General features: G+C 41.4%; 2 protein-coding genes across 3 annotated transcripts in view; one reads left to right on the forward strand and one right to left on the reverse strand.

Moving 5' to 3' along the window:
• The window catches only part of CASP8AP2 (caspase 8 associated protein 2), a 68792-nt gene extending 66118 nt beyond the window's left edge, over window positions 1-2674 (reverse strand). For both annotated transcript variants that reach the window (XM_058307148.2, XM_058307149.2), the window contains exon 1: window positions 2571-2674. The gene's annotated coding sequence lies outside the window, so the exon portion shown is untranslated. The remainder of the gene's footprint in view (window positions 1-2570) is intronic.
• Window positions 1-17377, forward strand: part of GJA10 (gap junction protein alpha 10) — a 36085-nt gene extending 18708 nt beyond the window's left edge. The window contains 11 exon segments of the mRNA XM_071218381.1: window positions 14275-14360; window positions 14363-14671; window positions 14674-14951; window positions 14953-15049; window positions 15052-15141; window positions 15144-15176; window positions 15179-15232; window positions 15235-15402; window positions 15405-15427; window positions 15430-15517; window positions 17331-17377. Coding sequence (XP_071074482.1) covers window positions 14275-14360; window positions 14363-14671; window positions 14674-14951; window positions 14953-15049; window positions 15052-15141; window positions 15144-15176; window positions 15179-15232; window positions 15235-15402; window positions 15405-15427; window positions 15430-15517; window positions 17331-17377 — 1273 coding nt within the window.
• Window positions 17378-18133: the final 756 nt, after the last annotated feature.

Here is an 18133-nt window from a genome sequence, read left to right on the forward strand (position 1 = left end):
GGATAAGGAAACCAGTGCAGGTTTTTAAAGTAGGGAAATAGCTTGATCAAATTTTCATTTAATAAATTTAAACTCTACTAAGAAACAGAAAATATAGTGGCAAAGTCGGTAGGAAGGTCTATTAAAGCAATCCAGAAGACAATGAGAGGTCCTCTAAGATAGTAGTAGTAGAAATAAAGTCAAGAAGATGAGAGATTTCCATGGTAGAGTAAAAGATTTAGTGGAAAGGGTATGCAAATGTCCACTCTTTCCCACTTCAATTTCCTCTTCATATCAAAGCCTGAATTGTCTTTTCAAAATGCAAATACGATTATGTTCTCTTTTCTCCTTAAAACCCTTCAGTGTTTCCTGCTAGTCTTAGGATAAGCACTAAATTTCTCTGTAAGTAATTATGTTTTACAAAGCTATAGGAGAACTGGCCTCTTTCTTCAACCTTCCAGACTTGGCTTGCAATCTTTACTCTGATCACATCAGCATTCTTTCAGCTCCCTGAACTTGCTGTTTGTTCCCTCTTTTCCCCACTCTCTCCTTTCACTTTAAATGAACTCATCTTTGGTATTTTGGCTTAAAGAATGTTTGAACTTCCCTGGCTACCCTCCCTCACCAAGTCTGACCCTCTGTTACATATTCTTATACCACTGTGTCTTTTTCCTATATATGGTTTATCAGTTTATAATTACATTTTTGTGGGTTTCCTGGAGAAATGTCCACCTCCTCTACTGGACTGTAAGCTCCATGAAGACAGGGTCTGTCTGTTCTGTACACCACTGTACCTCCAGCTGTCAACACAGAGCCTAGCTCTGTGTTGTTGGTAGATAATTTTAAAAAATCTGTTGAATTTTTAACAACAAATTGATGAAATGACCAATTTGTTAAAGACACGTCTGAGGTTCTTAGCTTTGAATACAAGTTGGATGGTCATGCTTTAACTGAAATGGTGAACTAAAGAGGACAAGTTGAATTGTATGTGGGACATCGAGATGAAGATATCTAATAGGCAGCTGGAAATGAATATGCAACACAGAAGTCAAGACATTGATAAGTATTATGATTTGGTCAGCATCTTGGTGATGGTTGAGATTACACTCTTGAAATCACAAAGGCCAGTGATTCTCCTGGAATGGGAGAGGAGAGGTGTATGCATCAGAATATCTTGGGAAGGGGGACTTTTTCACACTTGCTCTCACATCTCAATTGAGGATTTCAGTATATATGAGAATTGTTACTGATAGTAGTGTTGTGCCTATGAAAAACATAGAGACAGATTTAAAAAGTTGAGAACCATGATGATGAAAAGGTTACTCATCTTTTGAGGAACAATTTCAGTGGATTTGGAGGTGAAGGGGAGGCAGACAAAAGGACCACTCAGCATTTCGTGATAGAACAATGTCTTAAAAGGAAGTCTGAAGAAAGTTTTCATGTTTAAAACTGAGGGAAAGAAATAAGCATTTTGTAGAGAAAAACAGAAAAAAGTCAGAGTAGAGGGGGAACCTATATTTTTAGGGACACAGGGGAAGTTAATAGAGCAAGTTCCAGGAAGATGGATGGTGAAACTAACAGTAGCTACCATATACTAAAAACATACTATATGTCAAGCAATGATCAAAATGCTCTAAACAATTAACTTAAAACCCCTCAAAAGTTCAATGAGATACATACTGTTCTTTTTTAAGTCTTACCCAAGGTCAAACAACTGATAAGTAGCAGAGGTGGGACTAGATTCTAGGCCATGTCTCCAAAGCCAAATGACCAAACTCAAGAATATTGATTACAGAACAGAAGATTTAAAATATTTGTTTGGAAAGATGGCCGCCTCTTACTGTAAACGCCAGGCAAAACGAAGGAGATAATTTAGGAAGGAAAAATGAATTATTTCTTGCCGTGACAGCCTCTCTCCTCTAATGGGGCGCTGATTGAGATGTGGGAGGGGCTTAAGAGTAGAGGCGAAAGGTTTGGAGCTGGCGCTATGGAGAATGGGAAGGACCAGGGAAAAGTCAAAGAGTCAAAGCCAACTTGACCTCTGAGGCAGAATTCTTGAGATTCTGCGAATTCTACATTCACATCTCAGTCAAAGGTCTGTATCAGGCATGGTTCTAGACGCTGAAGAGATCAGGAAAAATAACTTCTCTGGGCAGTCTCGGAAACAACCAACATCAATAATCATCTGACGCTCAAGGAAACCCATTCTTCCAGAGAATCCTTTCCGAAAGCTTTTAGGAGTTCGACCTAAGGCGAGGTTGGTTTTTTGTCAAGGGGTGGAGAGAGGAACAGTCCAAGGGCAATTCCTGCGCGCTCTCACCCCCAACCCCCGCGCGGACCCTGTCGGGGGACCACATAAAGACGCGGACTGAGAGCCCAGAAGCTGCACCAGGGGCCGACCGGAACGAGGCTACCTACGGTCCCCGGACTTCAGGCGCAGCCCTTCCCCCACCAGCTCCGCCGCCCCGTGAGGACACCCGCAGACTCTTTGGCTCCCGGGGCTCAACCGAGTCTCCACTCGCGGCACTACCGCACAATAAAGTCTCTTCCCCAGCAACCCCGCGCGGACCCGACCCCCAACAACAACTTACCCGCCCGGCTGGGCCCTGAATAGCCCGTGCTCCTTTCTGGATATCGAAGGCTCCCAGGCATCTCCACCAATGCCAGAGCTCAATCAGGACGCGGAGGCGGGACTGAGCGCTCATGGCCAATCAGATAAGACGCAAGGCACGTCCCGGCGCACATAACTAGTTCCCGCCTTTGCGAGGTAAAAAAAAAAAACACGGTTGGCGCCAAACTCACGTAGACTTCTGCGGGTCTTAAGGGGAAGGGGCGGGGCCTAAGAAGGCGGAGACAGTGAATGGGGCGCGACTTCACTGAGGAAGGGACGGAACCCGAATGGGGATAGGGGCGGAGTCTAGGAGAAGCTCTTTAGTGAAAGGGAAAGTAAACACTGAGAGGTCCCAGTCATTTATTTAGTCCGTTATTCTAAAAATTCTTTGGAGTATCAACTGCGGGCTAGACATGATACTAGGCGCTGGATCGGTAACGATGAATAAGCATTGTTTCCTGCCCTCAGACGGTTTCCTAGATGGGAGGCAGACAACAGCACAGAGTATTGAGAGCTTGGTGGAGGGGTCACCAGTCCTGTGGGATGCGAGGGAGAGTAAAGCCTTTTGGAGGGTAGAAAAACCGAATTCGTTTTATAGAACCTGCAGGAACCAGAGGTACCTGTTGGATCTAGCCTCAGGAGGAGGGGCCTGTGCCTTCGGTTGGTAGGGAAGTAAAACAAAGGCACCCTCCTTGGCTACGTAATCTAGAGTTTTGTTGCTGTCTTTCCTTTTTATTTTGCAGTAATTTCAAATTTACAGGAAAGTTGAAAGCATAATACAAAAATAATAGCCCCCACCCAAATACCCAGATTTACCAACCTTTAACATTTTGCCACATTGGTTATTACATCATTCTATCCGTCTGGTTTCTAAACGTTAGAGAAGAGGTTCCATTAACATTTACTACTTCCATTAACATTTCCTCGGAATAAGGATATTCTTATGTGACCACATTAAGTACAATTATCATGTTCAAGAAATGTAACATTGAGTTAAAGCATACATTCTATAGAAACTCCAAATTTTTAAACTGTCCCAATAATGTCCTTCTGGGTATTTCCTCCTCCATTAACAGATCCATTCTAGGACCATCTATTGCATTTAACTTTCTTTATTAGAGTCTCGATTATTTTTTAGGAGGTACTGGGGTTTGAACCCTGGGCCTCATACATGGGAAGCAGGTGCTCAACCACTGAGCCGCACCTGCTTCCCAGTCTCATGATTCTGATCTCTAGTTGCTTCCTCCTGTGTGTACATCATAGTCTTTACAACTGTCATATCAACTTTCTAAATACATTTTGATTTTTTGAAAAGGTCCCATTTTGGAGATTATATTCTGGGGAGTGCTGGCTTCCTAGATTCTCCCCCCACCCCTCAGCTTCCCTTCTGAGGAGAATTTAGTCAGACTGACAGGCATTCCAGGTAGAGGGGACTGGGAAAGAATAGAAGGTGTGCAGGGCAATCATGAGGCTTGTATTGTGGATCGTAAAGTGAGATGTAATGAGATGAGGTTGGAGAGCAAGACAGGTGTCAGGGTATATAATATACTAGGTATCGTCAAGTATTTATCAAAGCGCTTGGAATTTACCTTTAAGTAGTATGGGGGGAACCGAAGGGTTTTAAGTTTTGGGTGATCATAATATGATTTGCATTTGTAAGGTTTTTTTTGCTTCGAGAAAGGATTTTGAGATACATTTGCAGTTATGCAGGCTAGAGATGATGAGGATCTGGAGGAAATAATATATGTGGATAGGAAAAGATAGATTTTAGAATATTTAGGAGATAAAGTCAAACAAATTTAGCAATTAATTGAATGTTGGTTTGCAGCACAGTTGAATGATGACAGCAAACATCAAAAATATTTGAGAACATAACATATGCCCCCAAATAACTAAGGGTTTCTTCCCAAGTTTTCTCCCAGAAGAGTGACCTTATATTGAAGACCTTACAAAATCTCTCATTTCACTGGTACTCTCTTACATAATTTACAGAAATGGGAATTGCTTAAAAACAATTAGCTTAGAATGACCTCAATCAATGCCAATTTGGGATACTAATAGAGGTCAACTGAAGAAATCTCTATCTATCTATCTATCTATCTATCTATCTATCTATCTATCTATCTATCTATCTATCTTTTAATCCCTTCCCCCCACCCCCAAGATGGCTACCTCGTCTGTTTGCTGGCTGTTTTTGCTCATTGTTTACGCTTGTCTTCTTGCGGTTTTTGCACATTGTCTGTTTTTTCTTTAGGAGGCTTGGGGAACTGAACCTGGGACCTCCCATGTAGGAGGTAGGCATTCAATTTCTTGAGCCATATCCGATCCCAATATATTTTTTTAAAAAGGCAAACATAGTAGTTGCTTTTGTGTGGTCTGACAATTGCAAATCTTGGTTAAAACCAAAGGGAGGCAGCTATTCCGGAAAAAGAAGTACTGATGTGAGGTGATCTCCAAGTTATAGCATTAAGGGGGGAAAAAGCATGGTGCAGTGTACACGGCATGCCAGTTTTTGTGTTAAGAAAGAATGGGAATCATATATACATGTATTTTTTTGTTTTGGCATAAGGAACATGAGAAGAATATATTAGAACCTAATAAAAGGGTACCTATGAGGGAAGTAGACTGAGTGGAGGGGATAGAGTTGAAAGGAAGAATTCTTTGAGTATGCCTTTTTTTTTAACTTCTGTTCATGTAATTTTATATGCAAATATACACAAGGTTTTTCTTTTTTTTAAAAAACAGTTTTACTGAGATATAAGCCACACACCATATAGCTCACCCATTTTATCTTATTTTATTTAGGAGGTATGAGGGATTGAACCCAGGACCTTGTACATGGGAAGCAGGCACTCAACCACTGAGCTATATCCACTCCCCAATGAGAGTTGGTTTTTTTGTTTGTTTGTTTTTAGGAGGTACTGGGGATCAAACCTGGGACCTTATACATAGGAAGCAGGCACTCAACTACTTGAGCTACATCCACTCCCCATAACTCACCTATTTTAAAGTATTAAATATGCCTTTTTATAATCTTTTATTTTTTGAAAGATTTATTTATTTTGTATTTATTTCTCTCCCTTCCCTCCCCGACCCCCAATTGTCTGCTCTCTGTGTCCATTCGCTGCATGTTCTCCTATGTCCACTTCTATGCTTGTCAGTGGCATGGGAATCTGTGTCTCCTTTTGTTGCATCATCTTGCTGCGTCAGCTCTCCGTGTGTGCAGCACCACTCCTGGGCAGGCTGCACTTTCTTTCACACTGGGCATCTCTCCTTATGGGGTGCACTCCTTGCACATGGGGCTCCCCTACACGGGGGACACCCCAGTGTGGCACAGCACTTCTTGTGGGCATCAGCACTGTGCATGGGCCAGCTCCACACGGGTCAAGGAGGTCCTGGGTTTGAACCATGGACCTCCCATGTGGTAGGCGGACGCTTTATCCATTGAGCCAAGTCTGCTTCCCTAATCTTTTATTTTTGAACCATGTAAATTCACATTTTAAAAAATGAATTGTCAGAAAGAAAAAAAAAATACTAAATGGAAAATAAACTGAAATAAATGAACCCAACCGTGTTAAACACACACACACACACACACAATGAAGCAGAAATATAACCATGCAGAGAGAATAATTATTTCATGTAACATATGAATACAGTATTGTGACTGTACTTGATTAATGGAGATAGTGTAAGGACAAAAAGAACTACAAAGAAATCTTGTACTTTATTCAGTAGTTTTATTGTCAGCATTTATAATGTTATTTAGAAAAAATATTTTCAGTATATTGTAAGTAAGAAAATATATGTTAATATTTCTAGTTCCAAGATTTTTAGTGAAAGAGAAAAGAAATCCAAACATAAAACCAAAAAAAGTTACAGGGAAAACCCTATATTATTAGGATTATTATAAGATGATGTGTCACTACAGTCCCTTGTGCTATACTGGTACTTGACATAGAGGATGTCCTAATAACTGCCCAGGAAAGATAGTTGTTTTTTTTTTTGAGGTACTGAGTGCTGGGGATTGAACCTGGAACCTTGTATGTGGGAAGCTGGTGCTCAACCAGTGAGCCAAATCAGTTCCCCTGAATTGTTGTTTTATTTTTCATTTGTTTTTGCTTGTTGTTTCTTTTTATTTCTTCTAGGAGGAATCGGGAACCAAACTAGGGACCTCCCATGTGGTAAGCAGGCCCTCAACTGCTTGAGCCATTTCCACTCCCCAAAAGTATTCTTTTTTGAATGGTGACCAACTGACCCCATCAGATCCTCTTTAAGAAATTTTAAATGTGAAATTAAAAAAAAAAAAAAACACTAATAGAAACAGTTGACACTTAAAGGAGGAACAGATAGAATGAAACAGCAATAGAGAGAAACTAAGTCACAAATTTGACAGTCACTAAAATAGTGAGCAATAGACTCAGTTGCTTTAAGCTGATGCCAAGACTGCTGTTCAGTTATTAGCATTTTTAAAGCAGTTTTATTCACACACCGTACAATCGTATTAGCATTTTTTGCGGAGGCTTGAGTAACAGGGAGCCACTCCTCTTGCTGCCTCCAAGCCCCGCTGCCTCCAAGCCCCACTGCCAGAGTTTTCTGAGCTCCTCTCCTTCCTTTCAGCACGGCTCTGTTCCTTGCAACCTAACTTTTGGATCTTAGGGTTTGGCATGGTCAAATGCTTATTATCTTATTTTCTTCACTGTCTCCTTTGCTCAATATCATTTGTCACTTTAACAAATACTTGAAGACACTATAAGCTAGGCAGTGTGCCAGGTGCTGTGGTTGCTTTTTTTTTTTTTTTTTTTCTTTTTTAAAGAAAAGGAATAAAAGAGTACAGTTTGATTCCTGACTTCCACAGGTTCACTGTTTCACCAGGGAAGATAAGTGTGAGTGGAAGAGCTGCCACACATAAAGACTCACTTTTTTTTTTTTTTTTTTGCTATAAGATCCTGGCCTGGCGACAATAGTTGGCCTCTATGGCTCTGGGATGGTCACCGTTCTGTGAAGTGTTTAGAAGAAAGAGTGTGCACAGATTTTGAAAAATATGTACCTTGGAAGGGAGCCACTATTTTTGGAGAGTGGCTCTTATTAATTCAGAAAACATTTATTGAGAACCTTCAGTGTGCTAAGCATACAAAGAAGAAGATCCTACACCCAACCGTGGAGGATGATGGCCAGTTCTAAATGGGAACACTGGGTAGCTGAGGGAGAAAGGAGTCAAACTACACCAGAGGAGATGGGGTGTGTGGTGGTTTGAAGCTTAAATCTAATACATTGCTGTGAGTGTGAACCCATGGTAAGTAGGACTTTCTGATAAGGTTACTTCAGTTAAGGTGTTGTCCACCTCATTCAAGTGGGTCTTATTCCTATTCTGGAGTCCTTTATAAACAGAATGACTACACAAAGAGAGAGGAAGTAACGGAAGCAGGAACCTAAGATCAGCAAAACCCGGATGAGAAGAGAGAGACAAGGAGACACTGCCATGTGCCTTGTCATGTGGCAGAGGAGCCAAGGGTTGCTGACACCCTGTCTTCGGGAAGAAAAGTATCTCTTTTATAATGCCATGATTTGGACATTGTCCTGGACTCAAACCATAAACAAATAAGTTCTCATTGTTTAAGCTGAACCATTTCATGGTATTTGCTTGGAGCAGCCTAGGAAACTAAAGCAGGGTGGACGAGAGAATTTTGAAGCAGTATCTTAAAAAGTGCACCAGGTTGATTGGAGTGGAAATAGAAAGGGTAGCTTCTATTCCAAGCCAAAGGTCAAAGAAATGAACAAATATAAGGAAACAGCCTGGTTTGTTAGGAGAAATAGGGGGCATAATGAGATTCATTCATTCAGAAATATTTATTAAGTCTACAGTGTGAACCAGTTTCCTTGTGGGGATTACACAGTAATAGTTCTTACTTCATAGGGTGATTGTGAGGATTAAGTGGGGTAATACCATGTAGATCACTTAGAATGTGAGTTTGGCATGAGTCAGTACTGTGTAAATGTTGGCTATTATTATCTGTCAGTCACTCTGCAAGGTACTGAGAATGTGGAAAAGATCTCTGACCCCGAGGAACTTTAGCTCTAGTGGATGAGAAAGACAAACAAAGAAGAAATTTCTTAAGTGCTATGAGGAACACTAAACCCAGGAATCAGGGAAGACTTCTTAGTTAATCCAAGACCTGTAGATGGAGGAGTTAGCTAAGGAAGAGATGAGTGGGAAGTACATTCCATACAAGAAAGAGCATAGCATTATCAGAGGCTTTGAGGCAAGACAGAGCTAATGAAAGTGGTTCAGTAAAGCCTGGCATGAAGAGAGTACATGTGAGGGAATATCTAGAGACAAGTTTCTTGAAGAGGGATCAGTAAACTATAGCCCGGAGACCAAATCCCACTTGCTGCCTGTTTTTGTACAGTCTAGCCCATGAACTAAGAATGGCTTTTACATTTTTAGTGATTGGGAAAAAAATCAGAAGAAGAATAAGATTTTGTGACAAATGAAAATCACATGAAATTCAAATTTTGGCATCTATCCATAAGGCTTTTTTGGAACACAGACATGCTCATTTCTTTTTGTAGTAGATGATTTTACACTACAACCACAGCTTTGAGTAGTTGCAACAAAGACCATGTAGTGCACAGAGCCTAAAACATTTACTGAGACTTTATTGATAAAGTTTGTCAACCCCCACTCTAGAAGAAGCAGCAGCTTACGGAAGCCACAGATCAGGAACTTGGATCTGTCCTGAAAATCAAAGGGTGCCAGTGAAGAGTTTTTAAACAGAGAAGGCAAAGGACCAGAGTCGTGTTTTAGAAATTTATACAGAAGCAAAATACCCCCACCCCAGCAGGAGCTTGCCATATGCTGAGGAGGAATCAATTGTTTGGCCTAATCTGGTAGACAAAAGATGGCTCTAGGCAGAGGAATTTCATCCTACCCAAATTAAAGAAAAGGAATAATTTGAAAGCGTCTTTGGTTTCTTTATAAATCTAAGAGAGACTTTCAAATGGCTGTTTTATTTGAAGAGAACTGTGGAGCTTTACCTAGCAACTGGAGATTGAGAAAAGGGAATTGAAACTGCTCTGTACAATAATGTATAAAGACTACCTGTTAACCTAGGACTAAGATGATCTTAAAGAAGAACAAAGTTAGAGGACTTCCACTACCAGATTCCAAGGCTTACTATAAAGTTACAGTAAGTAAGACAGTTGGTACAAGGATAGACAAATAGACCAAAGAAACAGAATGGAGAGTGTAGGAACAGAACCACATATGTAGTGTGATTTAATATATGTCAAAGGTGCTACAGCAAGTCAGTGGAAAAAGATGGTCCTTTCAATAAATAGTGCAGAGTGATTGGATATCTGCAAGGAAAAAATTGTACTTCACATTATGCCCCAAAATTAATACAATATAGATTATAGACTAAAAGGCAAAAATAGAAGAATTACACCTTAATGACTTGGGGTAGCTACAGGTTTTTAAAATGGGATGCAAAAATCACTACGATAAAGGAAAACATTAAAGAATTGGATTGTATTGAAAATTAGCAACATTGTTTCACCAAAAGATACCACTAAAAGAGTGAAAAGGCAAACCACCAATCAGAAGAGATATTTGTAGTACATGTATCTGACAAAAGGCTTGTATCTTGAATTTTAAAAAAAGCACACTCATACCTACAAACAGTAACAGAGACAACCCAATTTTTTTAAATGGGCAAAAAACTTCATAAAAGAGGATATCCATATAGCTAATAAGCATATGAAAACATGCTAATCTCCTTACTCATCTGAAAAATGCTAATTTAAACCACAATGAAGTACCTCCATATTCCCACCAGACTGCTAAAATTAAAAATCTGACAATACTGAGTTAACAAAGATAAGGAACAACTGGAACTGTAATACTTTACTGGTGGTAGTGTAAATTGGTAAACCAATTTGGAAAACCATTTGGCATTATGTACAAGTAAACATATGCCTAATCCATGACTCAGCAGCTCCACTCTTGATTTTATACCCAAGAGCAATGTGTGCTTTTGTACATCAAGAGGCATATACAAAAATATTCATAAAAGCTTTATCATAGCAGCCCCCAAATGGCAACAATCCAAGAATCCATCAGTAAGAGAAAGGATAATAAATTGTGGCATAGTCATACAATGTGTTATTAACATTATTCACACACAATAAAAAAGAACAAATCTATCCATAGGAAACAACATGGATGAATCTCACAGTCATTATGTTGGACAATAGAAAGCTAGACACAAAATAATACCTACTGTACGGTTCCACTTATATGAAGTTCAAGATCAGATATACTTAATGGTAAGAGAGGATACTGACTAAAGTTAGACTTTGGGAGAAGCACTGCCATTAGTATATCTTGTAAATATCCGGATATTTTGGAAAGAGAACAAATCATAGGCAGGGGCAATTCCTGTGGGAAATGAACGGATTTTTCCTAAAGGAGATAAGAGATTTGCTTGATGGAAGAACCTCTCTCAGAGGAGGGGCAAAGAGTATGGACTGGGAAGCTAGGTTAGTAGCAGGGGTCTGGCCATAAAGAGACACTCCCCTCCCCCCCAGGAAGGATTTAGCATGTTTTTCTTCTTGCCTTAAACACAGAAGTAATCAATCTAGTGTATAATTCTTTTGAAATTTCTCTAAACCTTCAATATAGTCCATTGTATCAGTCTTTGAGCCTGGTTTCACATATGACCTTCTCCAGAAACTTGTACTTCTGTCTTCTAGATAAGTTCATGGCTTCTTGCTCTTTAACAGTACCTGTCCCTAACTTTATTATAGCCTTTTGTGACTTTATTTAAGGAGGTACCAGTGATTGAACCTTGTACATGGGAAGCAGGTGCTCAACCACTGAGTTACATCTACTCCCCAATGAGAGTTGTTTTTTTTTTCATTTGTTTGGTACCCGGTGTCAAACCTGGGACCTTGTACATGGGAAGCAGACACTCAACCACTTGAGCTACATCTGCTCCCAACAATACCTTTTAGATGTCTGTCTTCACCATAAGATTGAGACTCCTTTTCATGGAAAACTAAGTAACTATTCATTTCATTTGTGCCTTAATTCTTTCCCAGATCTCAAGCTTTTTAAAGAAGCAGTGAATGCTCACTTTTCTCCTAAGTGAGCAAAACTTCCATGAAAACACTGTTCCTGATATGGCTTTGTGAATATAATTATACACATTGTTTCTGCTGTTGCCTAATCTTTACTACTACCAAGATCTGAGCCAGTTCCTAAGGGTTTGTTTGACATATTTCTGTTTTCTTTATTTGTGGTTTTAGGCTTACAGTGGAGCCATGGATAATATATAACGAGGATCTACTTTGTTTTTCCTGTGGATGATTATTTCAGTGAGAGTTTCAAAGAACAATGTTTCAAATGAAAAGGCATTTCAGTCCACTATTATTTGTTGATGGTTTCTGTGTGCAAAGACAAAAATGCTATAGAAAGAGTCTCTACCTATAAGGTGTTTTTGTGCCTTTCCAGGAGGGGCATGTAGCAGTCTGAGATTATGAATCCCCCAAGAGAAAGATTATGTTTGTAAAGTAATCTATTCAGGGTGTGATACCCTTTTATTATATTGAATTCAGTTGAGTGGCCCTTGATTAAATTATCTGTTAAGACTAGGGCTTTAATTCAACCACATCAGTAAGACATGACTCAGGTTGAGTCCCCACCCCCTTTGTGGGCCTTTATAAACAAATATTCACTCAGGAAGACACCAGGAAGAGAGCTCCACATATGCCAGAGAGAATTTTGTCATGTAACTGAAAGGAGAAGGCTCAAATAGCCAAGGAAGCCCTAAGAAACAAGCCCTATGCCAAACTACACAGAGACTTAAGAGGAAGAGGAAGCCCAGGAAAGGAAGAGGAAGGACCAGGCAGAGATCAGTGACCATCTTGCTTCAACATGTGGCAAGTGAGTTTACTGAGAAAGCAACCTTGAGCTGGACTCTTTACAGCCTTGTAACTGTAAGCATTTACCCCAAATAAATACCCTTTATAAAAGCCAACAGATTTCTGGTACTTTGCATCAGCACCCCTTTGACTGACTAATACAGAATTTGGTAACAAGAGTCGGGTATGGTCTGATGCAATCATCAAAAATGCTGAAACAGTTTTATAAATGGGTAAGAGGTGTTTTTTAGAGGAAATGTGAGATGCTTGATGGAAAAGGCCTAGATTACTTTGAGGAGACTTTTGGTAAGAATATGGAGCCTTAAGTTATTTCTGAGAAGGTCTTAGAAGGAAATTATGAAATTGGAGGAAAGGCAATCCATGTTTTAAAGCTATAGAGAACATAGTAAGATTGACACCTGATGTTATATGGAAGGCAGAATTGATCTTGGACATTTAGCCAAGGAGATTTCCAAATTAAATGTGGAAAACGCAGCCTGGCTTCCCTTTGCAGCTTATAGCAAAATGTAAGAGGAAAGAGATAAGCTAAGAACTGAATTCTTGGGCATAAAGAAACCAGAAACTGATTTCGGGAAATTCCATACCTCTGGAATTCAAGTCTGCAGATGATAGTGCCCCATTTGAGGAATTAATTACACTTGCAACTTTTAAGTCAGAATTAAAAAAAAAATAAGATTGTATTCTTTTTTTTAAAGATTTATTTTTTTTATTTCTCTCCCCTTCCCACCCACCCCTCTTGTCTGCTCTCTGTGTCCATTCGCTGTGTGTTCTGCGTCCGCTTGTATTATCAGGCAGCACTGGGAAACTGCATCTCTTTTTGTTGCATCATCTTGCCGCATCAGCTCTCCGTGTGTGCAGCACCACTCCTGGATAGGCTGTGCTTTTTTCATGTGGGGCGGCTCTCCTTATGGGGTGCACTCCTTGCATGTGGGGCTACCCTGCACAGGGGACACCCCTACATGGCACAGTACTCCTTGCACATGGGGCTTCTCTATGCAGGGGACAACCCTGCATGGCATGGGATTCCTTGTGTGTGGCAGCACTGTGTGTGGGCCAGGTCACCACAGGGGTCAGGGGGCCCTGGGAATAGAACCCTGAACCCTCCATATGGTAGGTGGACACTCTATCAGTTAAGCCATATCCACTTCCCTAAGTCAGAACTAAAGATGCTGTTATCCAGGAAGTACTTGTGGAATGTCTTACTGTCTAATGGCTTGGACCCCTGCTTCCTGCATGCTAAACCAACAATCTTTTTTGTGAGATCTGTATGAACAAAACCACCTGTCAGCTTGGACTAAAAGAGACAGGGAGGGGAGAGATGGAAGGGAAAATGGCTTTAAGAAGAAAACCATGGAAACTGAGGTCTTTAATTAAGAATCTGTTTGGGCCAAGAGAGGGTCCCCACTCATGTGTACGAAGAGGGTAAGTTTGTCCCAGCATTTGAAGAGGATGGATGTTCTAGCCTAGTGTTTAGGGAGAGTTTGGCCATTTCAGGCTACAGAGAAGGTGGAGCACATTTTCTGGTGGTTGGGGAGTGTTAGGTTGCCACCCCATTTCTGTGAGGGAGTCTGTTCCTCATAGATCAGGGAAGGCGAGGTCACCACCAGACTGTTCTGAGAAGGTTAGGCCTGTGTGCTAGAGATTAGGAGGAATGTTGCTGCCACCTCATTGTACTAAGGGCATTAAGATTGTCCTTAGAGATTGGGGACAGTGTGCCCATCACCCCAATGTTCTTGGAGGGTGAGGTCTGGACCCATATGGGGGCATGCATTTTATAGGTTCAGGGCCTTTGAGAAGGAGAGAGAAAAGGTACACCTTACAGCCCAGATGAGAGTCCAAGGCTTGACTTAGATGAACAACAAAGGATAATTAGGGAATTGAGGAGGTTAGAGAAGCTGAAGAGGGTCCATAAAGTCCCCCTGAAAGGATGCCTGCCGTGTCCTTTTTTCTTACACATCTTGACCAGGTCTGTGCTTGAAGTAGGGTTCATGATAGGCCAATATATTCTCTATGGGTTTCAAATTCACCCCCTTTCCAAAGGCACCCAACTTCCTTCCCCCAATGCAGTGGATTGCTTTGTGTCCAGGCCCACAGGGAGGGCCATTTTCATGCTTTTCATACACAGCATTCCAGCCATCTACTTTTCCTCAGTGTACTGGAAATATTTCATCTGGGTATCAGGGAACTTATGAGGGCACTTTACGAGAAATACAGCAGTGAATACATTGAGGGTGAAAGGGGCCCTTCATTCCTTTTGAAGAAATATTCAGTAGCCCAGGAGTATTTCGTTTGCTCTTCCTTGCCTGATTGAACCTCGCTACCTCAAGTCAACAACAAACAGCATGTAATCCAAGTTAATGTGCCAAAATCTAAAACCATCTGGTGTATCTCACAGGCCAGACAAGTTCAGGTGGACCTTTGCTGTTGCAAAAACAAAGCAAAACAAGGCTCAGAAAGATCAGCACAACGGACAGCTCCACACCCACCACCATTGTCCCAGGGAGGAAAAGCCAGGATTCAGAACCCTGGACAGCACCCAGACCAGCCTTCCTGCTTGGCCTTACAGAATACCATCATCTGATCCTGCCTCGGTAGCATGACAGCCCCTAGCATTGCCCATCCTACGTAATAGGAACCTGGAGCCCCAGAGCCTCAAGCCTCCAGGCAAGCCTCTCATAGACATGTACAGTCACTACAGGGGCATGATGGCAGCATGAGAGAGAGTGGAGTCTGGACAAACAGTTCTCATAAGGGCAGTTCAAGGCCAGGTTTTTGTCCAGATTTTTGTTTGAAAAGTGACTCAGGAAGCTTCAGTTCTTGTAATAGCTCCTGCTTGGACTTTCCACACCAGGAAAACAACCTCTCACCTCTGGTCACAGAACATCAATGGTAAGTAAAAACAGATAGCCTTACTGATCATGGAACTGTCACCACAAGAGGTATTCCACTCAGGCCACTTAGCCTTTCCTTTCTTCCTGCCTGGTATGTATACGTGGGGAGAGCCTGGAGAGAGGACAGGGAGCAAGACAGAGGTTAATTTATGGAAAATTAAATGAATTCTTTCAACCCATAAAACAAATTCATTAAACTTACTTTATACCAATCACTCTTATAAATGCTGAGTATATAAATAAGTACAGGGAAGTGGATGTGGCTCAAGTGATAGGATTTCCACCTACCATATGGGAGGACCTGGGTTCAATCCCTGGGGCCTCCTGGTGAAAAAGAAGAACAGAAAGCATGCCTGCGTGGTGAGCCAGTGCCCATGTGGTGAATCAAGTGCCTCTCTCCACATCAGAGGTCCCCAGGATCGAATCCCAGTGAATCCTAGAGGAGAAAAGGTGAAAAGAGAAGACAAAAAGAAAAAGATACAGAAGATCACACAGCAAATGGACACAGACAGCAAAAATAGCAGGGTGGGAGAAGGGAGAGAAGGAAGGCAAGGAGAAAAACAAATAAATCTTTTTTTTAAAAAAAGGTATAACATAGTTTCTACCATCAAAAGGCTCAGAATCTAGGTGGAAAAGTTAGATGGGTAAACATCTAAACATGATCAGTGTAAGATGCTGTGTTAGTGGGGATGGGTGAGAAAAGGATGGAGTGGTCAGTTCTGAAGGAACAGATCAGAAAAAGCCTTGTGGATGAAATTACTTTTGAACTGAGTTTTGAAAGATGTGGCAAGTTTTTCAAGACCTGGGAAGATCAGGGTACCTGACAGATTCAGTAGAGGGTCAGGGCAGTCAAAGATTGAGAGGTGATCCTGCAGGGCTTTTTGGGGAGCAGTATGTGCCTGGAACACAGGGTAGTAGGAGGTCTGTGGAGAGAGGGAAGGCTGAGAAGGGGACATGATGACACTGTAAGGAGGTAACAGAAAACCAATCAAGGATGTGAAGCAGAGGAGTGACTGGATCAGAGCTGAACTTTAGAAAGCACTTTCTGAAACAATGCAGAAAAAAAAAAACATCAGAAGAAGGATCACTTGCAACTTTCAGTTACCCTCATCTCACTAAGGAAGGAGGCTGTGGATCATTGTTTTAATGCCTCTGGCATTTAAAAATCATATACAAATATTTGGTGATATATTTCACAAAGACAAATCAATATTGCATTGATTTTAATTTTATTCTCTGGGGAAGTGGACTTGGCCCAATGGATAGGGCATCCTCCTGCCACATGGGAGGGCCGCAGTTCAAACTCTGGGCCTCCTTGACCTGTGTGGAGCTGGCCCATGCACAGTGCTGATGCATGCAAGGATGCCCTGCCACGCAGGGGTGTCCCCTGCGTAGGGGAGCCCCACGCGCAGGGAGTGCGCCCCGTAAGGAGAGCTACCCAGTGCAAAAGAAAGTTCAGCCTGCCCAAGAATGGTGCCGCACACGTGGAGAACTGACGCCCCAAGATGACGCAACAAAAAGAGACACAGATTCCCGTGCTGCTGACAACAACAAAAGCAGACAAAGAAGAACACGCAGCAAATGGACACAGAACAGACAACTGGGGGGGTGGGGGTGGGAAGGGGAGAGAAATAAATAAAAAAATAAATCCTTAAAAAATTTTTTTTATTCTCTGAAAAGCCACTGTGGAATAAGCATTCCCCAACCATTGTAAAACATAATGGACATTTACTGTGGAGTCTTTTCAATTCTGCAACAAAGGATGACATTAACTTTACCCACTGCTCCTAACAGTCAGCTTTTTTCCCTTTAAAGAAAACTCAAGTTTGGTGGAAACCTTTCTACTTGAGCTCGCTTGGTGGAGCTTTATTCACATGCTTCTTCCTTTATTTTATTCTTTGCAGTAAAAAGTATTGAATCAGAGGATTGTGGGAAGATGGTGACAGATTAACAGGCAGAACTGAATGCTATCACAAAAACAATGGATAAAGAGCCAAAAACTGTCTGAGGGACCTGCTTTGGGCGTCAGCATACTAGGACAGTGCTACACAACTCCCAGGGGGATGAGGAACAGAGAGACAAAAAAGCCAAAATGACAAGTGTGAGTTACCAAGCCCCTGTGGTGACCGTGCAGGGCTCCCCTCTCCCACCCCCAAGATATTAAGTTGGGGTAAAACACCTGGTTCATTGCAGCTGACTGAGAGGGAAGCAGATATCTTTCTCCCTGTCAGCTATTTCAAGGGAAAAGGGGGCAAGGTCCAGGTGTTTTTTTTCAGTGAATTCAGCCTGCAGAACCCATTTTGAATCTCCAATCTGGAGATTCAACACAGGAACACAGGAAAGCCTGAACAAACACCTCTGAGGAATGGTGGGTTGAGCTACGCCATCTGCTGGCCACTCTGGAAATTGCATGGAAAAAACTGTTCATGCTCTGTATTCAACCCCCGGTAGAAAATCTGTGCCCACTAGTGAGCACTGGTCCAATTTTGAAAGCTTAAGCTGGGAAATTTTAAAGACTGAGAATAAGTTGAATGAAATATCAAAGAAGAGCTGTGAAAAAAAATAGGCAAGAGAAATTAGCCATCAGAGTAAATTATCAACATATTTAGATGCCTAGACATCAGCAAAAAATTACAAGCCATAGTAGGAAACAGGAAGAGATCATCCAGCCAAAAGAAAAAACCAAATATACTGAAGAGATACAGGA

The sequence above is a fragment of the Dasypus novemcinctus genome, chromosome 11 (genome assembly GCF_030445035.2).
Source record: "Dasypus novemcinctus isolate mDasNov1 chromosome 11, mDasNov1.1.hap2, whole genome shotgun sequence".
NCBI lineage: Eukaryota > Metazoa > Chordata > Mammalia > Cingulata > Dasypodidae > Dasypus > Dasypus novemcinctus.